The sequence below is a fragment of the Pinus tabuliformis genome, chromosome 1_1 (genome assembly GCF_031772625.1).
Source record: "Pinus tabuliformis cultivar Carrire ecotype Pingquan chromosome 1_1, CPIR1, whole genome shotgun sequence".
NCBI classification, from domain to species: domain Eukaryota; kingdom Viridiplantae; phylum Streptophyta; class Pinopsida; order Pinales; family Pinaceae; genus Pinus; species Pinus tabuliformis.
The window spans coordinates 837,295,968-837,310,732 of record NC_142297.1 but is presented as its reverse complement, the minus strand read 5'-3'; the positions used below and the strand labels follow the sequence as shown (position 1 = coordinate 837,310,732).

Here is a 14,765-nt window from a genome sequence, read left to right as displayed (position 1 = left end):
GTGTGAAGTATTCGCAAGATCACACTTGTCCTTCCAAGTAGAAGACCAAAATAAAAGTCCACGAGACCTTGAGGTATTTGCAACATCACACTATCACAATGTGAGATATTTGCAAACACATTATGTATTGGTCTTATAGGGCCAGGAGGATATAAATACTATATCATATAGAGGAGAGAATTCCTATCATAAAAAAATAGCTTTAGTAACATAGGGGAGGCAGATTCTAGCATCTTTTGATATTCACGTCATTTCTTTTTCTCGTTGTGCTTGCTTCCCCCCAAATCTCGTCCCTTTTAACTCTCAACTGTCTAGCTCTTCATCATCTTGACAATGTGACATGAGAATCGTATAGCAACTATGGGACAATATCCCAAAAGGATGTGGATAGTATAAACTAGGAGCCATGATGGCAAGAATGGATAAAGCTATTGATTCTATGCACAAAATGTCGTGCTATCTCATTCAACAACATTATGAGGGGAAAGTTGAAAGCATAGAAAGAACCTATCTTCTCCTGCTTGTCCTTCTCTCTGAGAAGACACTGGGTACTATAGTGGCCAAACTAACCACATCTGAAGCACTTGACCTTAGATAGGTCTTTCTTCTTCTTCTTCTGCTCCCTCTGCCCCTGACTGGGACCCTTTGATGCAAAGGCCACATTCTCTTCCTCCTTCACCACCTTCGATCCGTTGCTATTGTTGCCATTGATGGAGCTCTTTAACAAAGCTCGCCTCAACTCTTCCTATTGCAAATCAGCCCACATTTTGTCCCACCCTAGTAGCGTGTCTCTGCCCATATACTTTAGATGAAGACCAGCCAATCCAGTGAGATGTTGTTGAGTGCCAATCACACTAGCTCTAATGGTTGAAGCACTGCCCCAACAGCTGCAAATTGGTCTCGAACCTCCTGAATCCTAGTGAGGAAGGGATCTATGCCTTTCCCTTTCTGCATCCTGATGCATCTCAGCTTCTCCTTCAGGAACATCTTCCGTTGCTCGGAAGTACCCTAGTATAGTGTGGAGAGAGCATCCCACATTTCTTTGGTGGTTCCCTTGGCCTCTATATGTAAGACTATATGGTCCCAAACTCCATCCAGGACCAATTGCTTTGCCCGCCATCTCTCTCCTATATTCCTTCAGCTGATCGGCATCCTGAGGAACTGCCACCACATTATCAATGTAGGCTTTCAGGCCATATTCATCTAAAAGGAAAGACATCCTGGCCTTCCATCTGACATAGTTTGATGATCCATCCAACCTATCCTCATCTCTAAGCCTTGTAGTGGCCGTTTTTGAAATTGTCGAAAACTCCCTCTTTCCCTTTGCTTGGTTGTTGCTACTGCTACTCGCACTTCCTTCTGGAATGCGTAGATCTGCTAGCAGCTACTGCCAATATGCCTGGAAAAAATCAAACTTCTGAGACCCGACATTCCCTGAGAAATATTTTCCCTCTATTGTGTGTGCTTTTCTCTTCCACCCAATGTTGGTTCTGCTGCTGCAAAACCCTTTGCGTCCAACCAGAAATCTACTCAGCGAAATTTGAGATGCAGTTGCTCCCTCTAACTACTGGAATCACTAATTTGAGCAACTCGATTTTTTTTGCCACCCTGCAACTGAAAATCGAATTGCTACCCAGCAACTCGGCCTACCTGTCAATGAACTGCGCTGCCTCTAAAAATTTCGGCCTACTGCTCCCTCTGAGCAGCGAAATTTTCCTCTTCGCTTTTGAGCTGCCTCGCTGATCACTCACGCTCTACTACCACGTGAAAACTTCATCTCTCACAGCGACTGGAAATTATTCTCGTAATTGTTAATTTTATTTAACAATTTATTTGCAGTTTGCTACAGCAAATATCAAATAATTCACACTGATTTTCACAAGTAAATTGCGGAAGAAAACAACGCTGGAAACTGAGAAAATACTAGCACACACACACATAAAATGACACTGTTATTTTTGGACAAATGTCCCCGACAAAAGCCAACTTGGGAAAATCGATGCAGCAGTTAGGGTTCTTATTATTATGCAGCAGTGAGAAATTTCGAGTACAATGTGAATGTTGAAATCTAGCTAACCTACAGAGAGAGTATTGGCAAAAATACTAGAGGGAACTTTACCCTCACTCTAGGCAATTCCGACACTAGACTGCCTCTAAAAAGCAAGATGTCCAACTGGGTCTGTGCAGGCTCTGCGTCACTCTAAAGCAACCTGCTCTGCGTGCTACCCGAACTGACTATTATTCAAGTCGTCATGTCTGTTGTTGACTGGGAATATTCTTCTCTAGCACTCTTGGACTCCTTCTCGGCCTCTGGAACTGAAGACGTCTTCCCCTCTCAGCGAACTGAACTTCCTTCTGAAGCTTTTGCGCAACCTCCTAGAGAAATCTCGGCCTCTTTGCAAATGTACTCGCTGGATCTGGAAAACTTCCTCCAACCTCATTGTCCCTGCCCCTCACTATCTTTGTTGCCTCACTAAAGCTTGAACTCTCTGATCATTGACTATTGCTACTCTGGAAAATCGAATTCTCCAAGTGACTTTGGTGCATCTTCTCCAAGTGCCCATCGACTTCCTCTTATAATCCGAATCTGAAGCAAACATATATCTTGGAAAAACACCAAATTTGGGCAAAACGAATCTCTAGGCAGACTAAATTTGTGACCTACTTATCTCTATTTGACCAGGTTTGACCTGGATTGTTTCTAGTAATATTGACTTGATTTTAGACTGTAAATATTAGATGTATCTCTTGTTGATTTAAATAATTTCTCTAAGGAAAAGGTTGTTGGGTTTTTCCCCCATGTGGCATTTTGTTTCTGATGTTGATGTCTTCTATGTAATTACTTTATGATGAACATGAATGGAAGAAAGATTTCATTAAGAAATCATAAGAAGTAATTACTAATTTAGAAGACCTATGAAGGGGGCACCTTTGGAGTGTTCAAGTAGCATAGTTCCTCACATAACAGTTTGAAAATTCCAAAATAAAAGCCACGCGAAACCATCTGAGTAGTTTTGGAACCGTGATTCAAGCCTGCCAAACCATTTTGGAACCGCAGTTCGGTACCGTCATGGTTCCAAAAGCCCAAGAACTGCAAAAAAAGGACGGAATCACGATTTTGCCCGATGATCATCGGCAGATCCATCTGGGACACAAATCCACCTCCTGGACCAGGGGCAGGGGATAGTTCTTGCAACATTGCCACAGGGTCTTGCTGCTGGATCCACAGATCCACGTTTCAAAATCTGGATAGAGTTAGATCCATGTTTCAGATTTGGATACAAATACAGATACGTGTAGCATCCACCACATATATGGTTCCTTCAAACCTGGAGATGGATCCCATGCTACTGAAATGGATCCTGAGCCAGCGAGCTCTCACAAGCCAAATCCCAAGCAAATAACATTAGAGTTTCAGGTTTTTTAAGCTGTATAAGTTATTAATTCCGTGTAGCATGTAGGTTGTATGGCACACGATAATGCTAGCATGAAAGGTCTGGCACATCAAAATTCTAGTTTTCAATTTTTGATAATGCTAACAGAGAAGCTGTGGGAGAGCTTTGAGACAATATATAAATAATAGTATATATATTTAGTTTTCAGTTCTTTTCGTGTACAAAGGATGGTTGTGTCATTAATAATTTTATTAGATCAATCCCATCCGACTCTAGGTGGAGAATCCTCCTAGAATAGTATGATACATAGACTATAGCATGTTCTCAAACAGTGTACAGTATTCATTTACCGTCATAACTAACTGGAAATTTTTAGATTTTAAGGCAAATTTCAAGGAAGATGACAGGTTGTACATGATGTAGAGTTGAAATATTCAGATGATGAGGATATAGACACATTATGTAGTTAGACCTACTCTAGATCATCATATCAATAGAGTGATCATTGATGAGATACTCGATTTTGTATTTACAGTTATCCTTTTGTATAAGCCATGACGCATCATGATTTCAATATTCAGACTATAAATTATCTAATGGTTTCAGTTCTAATGTTGTGATTCATGAATGGTTTTGATTTTTAACTTAAAATATGTTTTTTAAATTTAAAAAGTATTTTTGTAATTTCCGTATGTGGCATTTCCGCACCATATATGAAACATGGCTTTTCAAAAATCTGGTGGATCTGTATCTGGATCCAGATCCGTATCTAAATACGGTTCCATTTCCTAGTAACTTGACCAAGAAGACCTTTTAATATTTTGGACAAGAAAATTGCCAAAAGATCAGCATTATAACTGAACATGGAATGTGAAATTCACCATTAGTATACCCCACCATAAGTTTCTCTAATGTGAAGAGGTTTCCCCAAATGTTTTCACTCCAAATCAGTGATTCTATATCCTCAAATATTAGTTTTATATGACGGATGTCGGAGGGATCAATATTGTCTTGGGTATAAAGTGGTTAGTGACACTCCAGGACTATATAACCCTAATCAAAAGAAATATCCCATGTTTGAGCAGAGGAATCAATGATAGACAATTACTCATATCCAACCCAAAATTGTCAATTTTGCTTTGTGGCTCAATTATTCTATATGGAGGTTCCTTCCCTAACCCATGAGGATCACCAAGTTTTGACTATCAATTGGATCCATCAATAGAAGGTAACATCGCTACCAACACCAACCAGCTGAGCAATAACATTCGTAGAATAAATTCAAATGGAAAGATCTTCTCGTAATAAACACTACACAAGAATCAGAATCCGAATCACCATCCTTCCCATTGAGGATGAAATATTTTATGAAGGAATCATGTTGATCCCCTAGCACAACCTAGCAATATGCACCATATTTGGCTCAATATGGCTATGTTAGTCGCTTATAAGTTATAATTACATTATGTAATAAATGCTATATCTGCTTGGATTTCTAATGATAGTATTCGATCATTTTGTATATATAAGCAGGTGGGTGGACCATTTGAACATCGGGTTCACATTTTTCTTGTCATTCCACAATAGTAATCATCAATAGGTCTTTAATGGCGAGATCTTGTAATGGACAAAACCAAAAATTCCAGCTGCACAGTTGTATTTTGGGTGACAAACTGTCTAGCATAAGATATATCTGGAGGGATAAAGAAATAATTAGTAGATGTCGAAGAAACTGATCCAGGAAAATTTGACTTGAGATAAATGCATGAAACTTAAAAGAGAGAAATAAAGTGTGCATATGCAAGGCAGATAATTGCATTATAGATACATGAATAATCAAGGATAGCCATGCATAGATAGATGGCTACCATGGTATTGATTCTTGAATAATCTAACAGTATAATGGGGATACATGATAGATGCCTGATAACCTGCCTAGAAGGGATCTCCTCATAGCTTCCATCAGCATCATCAAAATAGCAGCAAACAGTAATTCATGGCAAGCATCATAAGAAGAGAAATTTCAAGATATATATGGCATGTTGGAGATAACATTAGAAATACAGAATAAACTAACAAAGATCATCTTAACCCCGGATCCATTAAGCCCCAAGAAGGATTAAAGAAACCCACATGCAAGGCTCAAGCCTCCCACTGCATAAAAATTGGGGGTTAAAATGGATCTAAGCCAGTGTTTTTTACATCAATCTTTTCTCTTCTTTTCACACTAGACTCTGCCATCATTTTTTTGCATTGTAGTTTATTAGCTTTATACATCTCTTCCACTCAGGCTGTAGAGTATGCCTCACACCTCAGTACAATATTTGGAGAAAACCTTACACAAAAATGCACCAATAAATATTGATGATTTAAAAAAATTCAAAACAAGGCTCTCACAGACACTCATCAAGAGGAAAGGATATAGAAGAAAGGTCAACCTTGGTCAACCAGAAAATAAATTATATATTATTTTCCATTTTTAAATGTTGGGAAATTTTATGCACAAGTCAAAAGCTATTATACATGGGAAATCTGCTTGCTTATTTTTCTGCACATTATTTTCCTTATGAACCCTACTTTCCTAGGCACACATCTTTTTATTTTTAATTCCTACCATGTACACAAATTCTCTCACTATTTTCTTGACCCGTATGTTACTGCATCACATCTGGTCTCTCCTGCTATAAGACATAATGCCATCTGCTGCACTAACAAAGGCTCCATGTTAAAAAAGTTATAATCTAATATCAGTGTAAAACAAGCATTTCGGCTTGCTCCATGGCATTCTTCATGATCAGAGGAACAAGATATATCAGAAGGCCAAATTGGCATAACCCACCTTGACTGATAGGAGCACTAAAGATATGAAGAATGTGCTTGATAAAAGTTGTCAACTTAAAATTTCTGAGTGAATCTTACAATGCAGTACATGGAAAATGCTAGCAAATAACTGATTATGAACATTCCAAGTCACAGCTTTGGTGCAAAAAGAACAACTAACTTTTTAGTACAGACATCTTACAATTCAATCTCTGCAGATTCAAACTTTACCATATAATTACCTTTAGTAAGGACTTCAACCTCGCCAGTTTCTTGTCGTTCATGTACCTGCAACATCAGACAAAATAAAACAATCTCCATAACTGACATGTTACAACTGTAAAAGCTCCAAGCCAAAGTATCTAAAGGAACTTTAAAAGAATGTAAGCATCACTTCAACCAAACAGGTTCATATTACATAACAATTATAGCAACGGATAAGATAAGATAATTTATTAATGCCCAACAAAAGACCACAAAAGTAGGTCAATAATACTGAGGAATACAAGCAGTTTGAATACAATGTGGGAGTGCAAGCACAGCTTCTAGAAATGCTCAAAATTAGCCACACTGATTCTTGGTTGACAAGCATGATTTGTGTGCAGTCAAAAATAAATGTACATGATGATAAAACAAAAACTGCTCATTCCTCTTCCCTCTAAAGACTGCACTATGTCCTGTTGTCATCTGGAATTGCTTCAAAATTCAGTCAAGAGAATTTTGGACCAAACATATATAGGGAAAATTTTAAGAACCCCCCCCCTAAATTTATAAATATAATAAATGGGCGAATCTCCATGGTATATAGGAAAAATGGAAGGCGATTTTATCAATAATATAATATGTATATATAATTTTTTGGCGAATCTCTCACCAGGCATGGCGAATATTTTGCTCAATTATAAAATCTTGTAAGATCTCGGCGAGTCTTTCACTAAATAATAAAACTTTGTAAATTCCTAGGCTACATGCTGGTTTAATTCCCCCATTTAAATAGGCTACATTCCAGGTGAATACCATGGGTCAATACCATGTGCCATTTTTATTTTTATTAATTCTAATATTAGGGTTAATAATGGTTTTTTGCATGGTATTAATAACAATCTAGTCCATGGTATGAATACCATGTGCCATTTTGGTGAATACCATGGGTCAATACCATATGCCATTTTTATTTTTATTAATTCTAATATTAGGGTTAATAATGGTTTTTTGCATGGTATTAATAACAATCTAGTCCATGGTATTTGTCCCATAGTATTTTGGCCATAGGTTTCACCTAAATATAACCCATTTTTTGAGTGTTTGTAAATATAAGGTGACTTATGGAGTAAATATAAAAAAATGTTTTATTTGTTTACCATACCTCTTGTTTATTTATATTTTTATTAATTTACCATACCTCTTTTACAAATATGGTATTTGGCCCATAGGATTCACTTAAATAAAACCTCTTTCTTGAGCCTTCATAAATAGAACGAGGGTTATGGACTAAATATAAAAAGAGGTTTTATTTATTTACAATACGTCTAGTTTATTTATATTTTTATTTATTTACCATACCTTTTGAGTAAGTATAAAAAGACATTTTATTTATTTACCATACCTCCACTTTACTTATATTTTTATTTGTTTACACCCTTACATGTATATAAGGTGACTTATGGAGTAAATATAAAAAATGTTTTATTTATTTACCATACCTCTCATTTATTTATATTTTTATTAATTTACCATACCTCTTTTATAAATATGGTATTTGGCCCATAGGATTCACTTAAATAAAACCTATTCTTGAAAATGGGCGAATGGATTCACTTAAATAAAACCTATTCTTGAAAATAGGCGAATGGATTCACTTAAATAAAACCTATTCTTGAAAATGGGCGAATGGAAGGTTGTAAGTCCTAATTTCAAGGGCTAAATTTACCTTTTTTACACTCTCCCTTAAAATAAGGTGGGCTATTTGAGGTGATTTGTAAAAATGTACTATGATACAAAATATTCGCCCACTAAAAATTTAAAACCCCTTAATTTCGCCAAATGGCGAACATTCGCCCCTAAAATTATCCTTGAACATATATGAGATGAAAACTCCCTACTTTCTGAGCCATGCATTGGTAGAATGAAATGGTCTCTCTCCACCAATACCTAAATCAAACTTCAGAGGGTGATGCAGTTGTCTATGCTGTTCACCTAGTTAACAGCAGAAGCTAAAAAAATATAGTTATTAGACAACAGAGAATGGAAACTCCTCCATTTATTAGGAAGATTAGAGCTTGCATTTGCTCAATTCATACAAGGCAGTACATACAACAGCAACTCATGATGGAAGTACAAGCACTTAACCAACCTACTAAAATTTGAATTATGAACAAAAATGGAGCCCATAAACAAGAATAACGAAGCATTTTATCCAATGTTACATTTAACCGTGATATCGCAATATACAACAATAAATTTCTGAATCCAATATTATAGACTCTATTTATTGCAATTTGCAATAATTTCACTTTTGAAATTGTTAATTTTCCACTGTTCTATGCTAACACAATCACTTATTACAATTCTTCTTCAATTAGCAATCACTTTATCCAATAAATTCAATCTTCCAACAACAATAAGCAATTGTACATAGAAAAGTAAACCAAATGCACAATAGAAGACAACCAAGAACAATAGAGACGCAGCGATTTCGTCAAAGACCAAGGAAAAACTCCACAAGGGGGAAAATCCTTTCCAAATTCTTTTTCTATTAGCTTATCATCAAATGTTCATCAGAGAGATACATAATCCAAGTACATCAACAATAAGTCAAAGGTCAAAGCCTTGACTAGTTAAATCAACCATCCAATATCCCATCAAAGATCAGCCCAAAAGTCAAATCTGGTCAAACTTGAATTCTGCAATTTCTGGTCAAAGTTAAAAGCAATCAATGCATCCCTAACCAGTCCTTGGTCAACAGACAAATGTGTTCCAAGCAGTTCAGTCAAAGAGTGTGTCCCTCTTTCCTTAGTCAAACCCTATCAAAGCAGCTTCAAATTCTCGATCAAAGGAGAGATAAAGTAACTATTCAGATCTGCGGTCAACCCTTGTCAAACCTGCAGACAGCCTTGATCAACTAACCAGAGAAGTTTGGTCTCTTTCCCAGTCAATGTGGCCTTCCAAATCAAAGATAAATTCAGAACTTCCAAGTCAAATGAAGTCAAAGCTGGTCAAGGCTGTCTTACAACAGAAAGTCAACAAACCAAACAGAAAAGTCTTCCTTCCCTTCACATGCGTGAAATCAACTTGCAATTTCAGACCAAGTCAAGCTAATGAAGAAGAATCACTGACGAGTTGATGCCTCCAAGTAATGACCCATTAGGTGTATTTATATGAGGATGAGGAGGTTGAATTTCCTTGCCCAGGCCGACCTGTACTTTTGTGTAGATGTGGGTTCAACATTAAAAATAAAAATTTTCCTTGTGCAAATTAAATTCTTCCAGGACGGTCTCCAAAGGATGAGGAGGGCTTCCCAAAGGAGGGAATTTCTCCCTGAGCTACCAAATTTCAACAGAAATTATAGCGATAATTTCCGATGATAGAGTAAGTCAATGCAAAATATCACCCTGTCACATCAAACTCGCTTTATAACTGGTTTTTTGGTTATTTAACCCTCATTCTACAAAAGTGAATGAATGGATTGAGCTCTAAGGATACTGTTGATTTCTTGTGTACCATCAGGAGGTATTCTCGCATGACTAAAGGGTCTTCAAGTCGGCCCTAGATGCATTATGTAAATTTTTATTTTACGAAGACTAGTCAGCCCAGGAAAAAGTCAAGACAAACATAAATCACAGAAGACAAGCCAACACAAGAGTATACAAGATGCGGCGCCATCCAAGAACAAACCCCAATGTGGGGAAGCCCTTGATCAATTCTTCTTATATTCTTCAATAGTTCAGCAAAGAGAGAGAGAGATAGTACATATACATCAAAAGTCAACATTTTGACTTGACAAGATAAGAGCAGAGATCTTCACCATGAAGATAACATAATGAGGTAGTTGATCTGAACTCAGGTGAAGGCATACTGCTTCAACTGATCCTCCAAGGTGACTCCATCACCATGTTGCACCCATCACTGTGTTGCACCTCATCATCATGTTGCACACGTCACTGTGTTGCACCCAATCACTGAGCTGCTCTCATCACTATGTTGCTCCCATCATTGAGCCGTACCTCATCATCAAGTTGTACCCATCAAGCTTCTCTTCATCATCATGTTGTACCCATCAAGCTTCTCTTCATCATCATTATGCTGTACTATGTTGTACTGTTCATTGCACTATGTTGCACCCAAATGCATACTGCAATACATCATCATCATGTTGTTGCTATACATCCATGTTGTTGTTATACATTCTTGTTGTTTCTATACATCCATGTTGCTACTAAACATCCATGTTGTTGCTATACATCCATGCCCATTATCATTGTGTTGCACCATGCAGCACACATCCTCATTGTCATCTATATGTTGCATACTGCAATACTTCTTGCTGCTGCACTACTCAGATCATGCTGCTGTGCATCCAATTTGCTGCGAATTCATACCAGCCTTAGCTGCTTGCTTTGGCTTGCAGCCTAGCAGAGCAACTAGGTTATAGTAACACACTCCTTCAACAGTGACTAGGGTACTTAAGGGCAGCATTCAAACTCGGAGATAAAGGACCTTCTTCATGCTTAAGGTCATCTCCTATGACAGCGTTTAGGCAGCGTAGAGCTTCTCCATGATAGTGTAGTGTAGAGCTTCTTTAGGACAGTGTTAAGGACTTCTTTATGACTGCCTTGATAAGGCATCTCCCTTTAGGTCAGTAGGGCATGGCATATCTCCCTTAACAACGTCCAGATGTTCCTCTCTTGACTGCATTTATAGGGTTGCAAAAGTCGTCCTATTTTCTGTGGCTAGGGCATAGCAAGACCTTTCTTTGACTACGTCGAGATGATTGCATTTAGGACATATACTGGCAGTGTCTAAGGGTCTGCGTTTAGGGCAAATGGATTGTGCTATGAAAGCCTCCTTTATGACTACTTTAAGGTCCACATCTAGGACTTCTTTTACACTGTAATATAGGGCAGTGTTAGGGCATCATTAGGCTTCTTCTTGCTGTGTAGGAAGGTCTCCTTTAGGACAGCGTAGAACCTTTCTTATACTCCAACATAAGGGTTGTCCTCCATGACAACGTTAGGCTTCTAGCCTTCTACATCATTAGGGCAGCGTAGAGCCTTCCCATGACTGCATCTAGATCTAGGGCATGTCTTCTTAAGGTAGCATATATCCTAGGGCACTCCCTCTAGATCTCATCTTCATCAAACCCAAAACAGAATGAAGAGAGATCACAGGAGTGAGTGTGTCAAATGACTTAAAGTCCTCTTCTATTTATACTAAAATGTGGAGGATAAGTGGGGGCACTCTGGTTGTTGGCCGACCTTGACGAATTTTCCCATAACAGAAATAAATTCATATCTCCATGAATACATGTCAAAATCGGATGATCTTTAGATCAATCCTACACCTCTCGACGAGAGGAATCCAAGAAAAATATCAGCTGCCATAAATAAGAAGACCCACATGGAGTTTGGCCCTAGTTGCCAATTTTACAGAGATCAGCTACAATATCCTGCTTTACCAATAATCAAACTTTTGTCGACTCAATACAGCAGAGGCAAAGTATATCGCAACCAGTGTCGCAAGTCAGGAAGCAATGTAGCTTCAAAAGTTGCTTGTAGGGCTATCTGATCAGATGCTAGAGATGACCTTGAAACATTATGATAATCAAAGTTGTGTCAAGATTTTGGAGAATCTAGTAGTTCATGATATCACTTCACTTGAGACATGGTGCAAAAGAAGCAATGAAGCTTCAGTATATATCCACAGACGAGCAGATTGCGAACATTGTCACCAAGCCTTTGTCTAGAGCAAAGTTTGTATACTTAAGAGACAAGCTTGGCATGATGCAAAATGTCTCTCGAGAGAGGGAGTGTTGATGTTTTTTTTGCACCATCGGTCAGACATTCTCCCACGAGGTCATGTTGATTTGTTAGGTCCCTATACTACTAGTGTAGCCCCTTATTGTTGTTAGTGCAACCAGCTTATTGTATTGTTGTGCCCATGTAGGCACTATATTGTTATTATTGTGCCCCATAGAAGCCCACAATTGTTATTGTTGTGCCCTTACAATATTATTATTATGTAGGCTTTGATTATATTGTGACCCCTTAGACTCCTATATATAGAAAGGAGGTCTTATCATTTGTATCATCCAAGAATTGTTCATTTGTGTAATGTAAAGTGCCCCCTCGAAGAGATTGATTTTGAAGTCGTTGATCTATCTTTCCTTCTATTTTGTGAGCTGGTTGCATAACATTTGGTATCAAAGCTTTGGATTCTAGGGTTTCGTTGCTTCAAACAGATCATCGTGGCATTTTCGCTATAACTTTTTTTCTATGAAGCTTCAGAAGCTAAAATTAAAACCCATTAGCGTTGAAATCTTGATGTACTTCGTGTTCAAATTTCATATATTTTCTCGCTATATTTTCAGAGATATGAACTAAGTTAGGGCTTTTGCAGGCTCCAGAATTCCATCTCAAACAAGTGACCTAGAGAAAATCATCATAACTTTCTCCCTGGGCATCGGATTCAAATTTCGTAAGAAGTGACAGAAATAGGACAAACTATAGTTAGTTGGGTTTCGTTTTCAGAGTTGAAGGTCAAAACAGTCACACGTGGCACATCGTACAAGTTCACTCTATTGAACTAGTCTATAATCAGGTCATCGTGGGAGACAGGGAATAACTCTTTCTTGGGAATCCAATCTCAATCAGACTTGTGGGGTTGGAAAGAGGACTCAGAGGGCTACCACAGGCCGAAATTTCAGAACTTGGAGATCTAAAATTACAGAGTTACAGTTGTTTAAATATCGAGCTCCTAAAAGCAAGAAAAAGAATGACTCGAATCAAGAAAATAGAAACACCTAGTAAGCAAAATTGGATGGACGATTTGAAGAATGCAATCGAAGCTAAGATAAATAGTTTTATCTATGCCATGGAAGCTAATATCAATGGTAAAGAAGCAGAATTGAAAGGCAAGATGGAAGATTTGAAAAAAGACAGGGAAGGTTTGAAGGAAGGTTGGACAAAGTTGCTACAAGAAAGGCTTCCTAATGACGAAAAGGTAGTAGAGGAAACTCATGATGAGAACAAAAGAAATGTTAATCATGATTTCATAGAATCTAACATTGGATTGAAGACCCACCATATTCCAAAGATAGATATGAGGAAGTTTGATGGCAAGGATCTGGTAACTTGGATACTACAGATGGAGCAATATTTTGATCTACATGATGTGCAACCCTCACAAAAGGTACGTATTGCATCTTTATATTTAGAACCCAATCAGTTTGTATGGTATAGATGGCTTTGTTCTCGTAAACCACTTGTAACCTGATCAATTTTTACAAAGGAAATGATAGCACATTATGAGAATACAAAGAGCAAAAACTTGATAGTACTATGGTCCTTACAAGGTGTTGCAAAAAATTGGTACTATGGCTTTCAAATTGGAGCTTCCTGCATCTTCTCAAGTGCACCCAGTTTTCCATGTTTCAGGCTTAAAGAATGTTATTGGTAACAGGCTCCCATTTCAAACAATATTGCCGGAACTTGACGCAGAAGGAAAAATCATATTGGAACCAGAAGTAGTCACAGAAATAAGAACCTGACAGCTACGAAATCGATCAATTTCATGTATCTCATCAAGTGGAAGAACTTAACCACTAAAGATTTCCCATGGGAGGATGAAAATTTTATACAGAAGCATCCAAAACTACTCAAGCGCTGAGGACAACACTTTTTTTAAGAATAGGGGCATGTTAGGTCCCTATACTACTAGTGTAGCCCCTTATTGTTATTAGTGCAACCCCCTTATTGTTATTAGTGCAACCCCCTTATTGTATAGCTATGTCCATGTAGTCCCCATATTGTTATTATTGTGCTCCACAAAAGCCCACTATTGTTATTGTTGTTCCCTTACAATATTATTTTTATGTAAGCTCTGATTATATTGTAACCCCTTAGACTCCTATATATAGAAAGGAGGTCTTGTCATTTGTATCATCCAAGAATTGTTCATTTGTGTAATGTAAAGGAGGTTGCCCCCTCAAAGAGGTTGATTTTGAAGTCATTGATCTATCTTTTCTTCTATTTTGTGAGTTGGTTGCATAACATGATTTGACTAGGGGTGGATGATAGATTCACCAAAGAATCCATGTTGATTTGGATGTTCCCTGTCGATTTGGCATTCATAGGGTCATGTTGATTTGACTAGTGGGGGAATGATAAATTCACCCAAGAAGCTATGTTGATTTAGCTGGGCCATGTTGATTTGGCTAGGGGTGAATGTCCCAGGGTCAGTCTTTCTCCTAAGAAGTCGTGTTGATTTGGCTGGACCACGCTGATTTTATCAAGAGAGATTGGCCCAAGATACTCATATTGCCTTATCCGAGAT

The 14,765-nt window shown here is 37.8% G+C and overlaps 1 protein-coding gene across 1 annotated transcript in view; it reads right to left on the bottom strand.

Moving 5' to 3' along the window:
• The window catches only part of LOC149216744 (uncharacterized), a 105,465-nt gene that overhangs the window by 62,398 nt on the left and 28,302 nt on the right, over nt 1-14,765 (bottom strand). Inside the window, exon 5 of the mRNA XM_089392834.1 lies at nt 6,458-6,503. Coding sequence (XP_089248960.1) covers nt 6,458-6,503 — 46 coding nt within the window. The remainder of the gene's footprint in view (nt 1-6,457; nt 6,504-14,765) is intronic.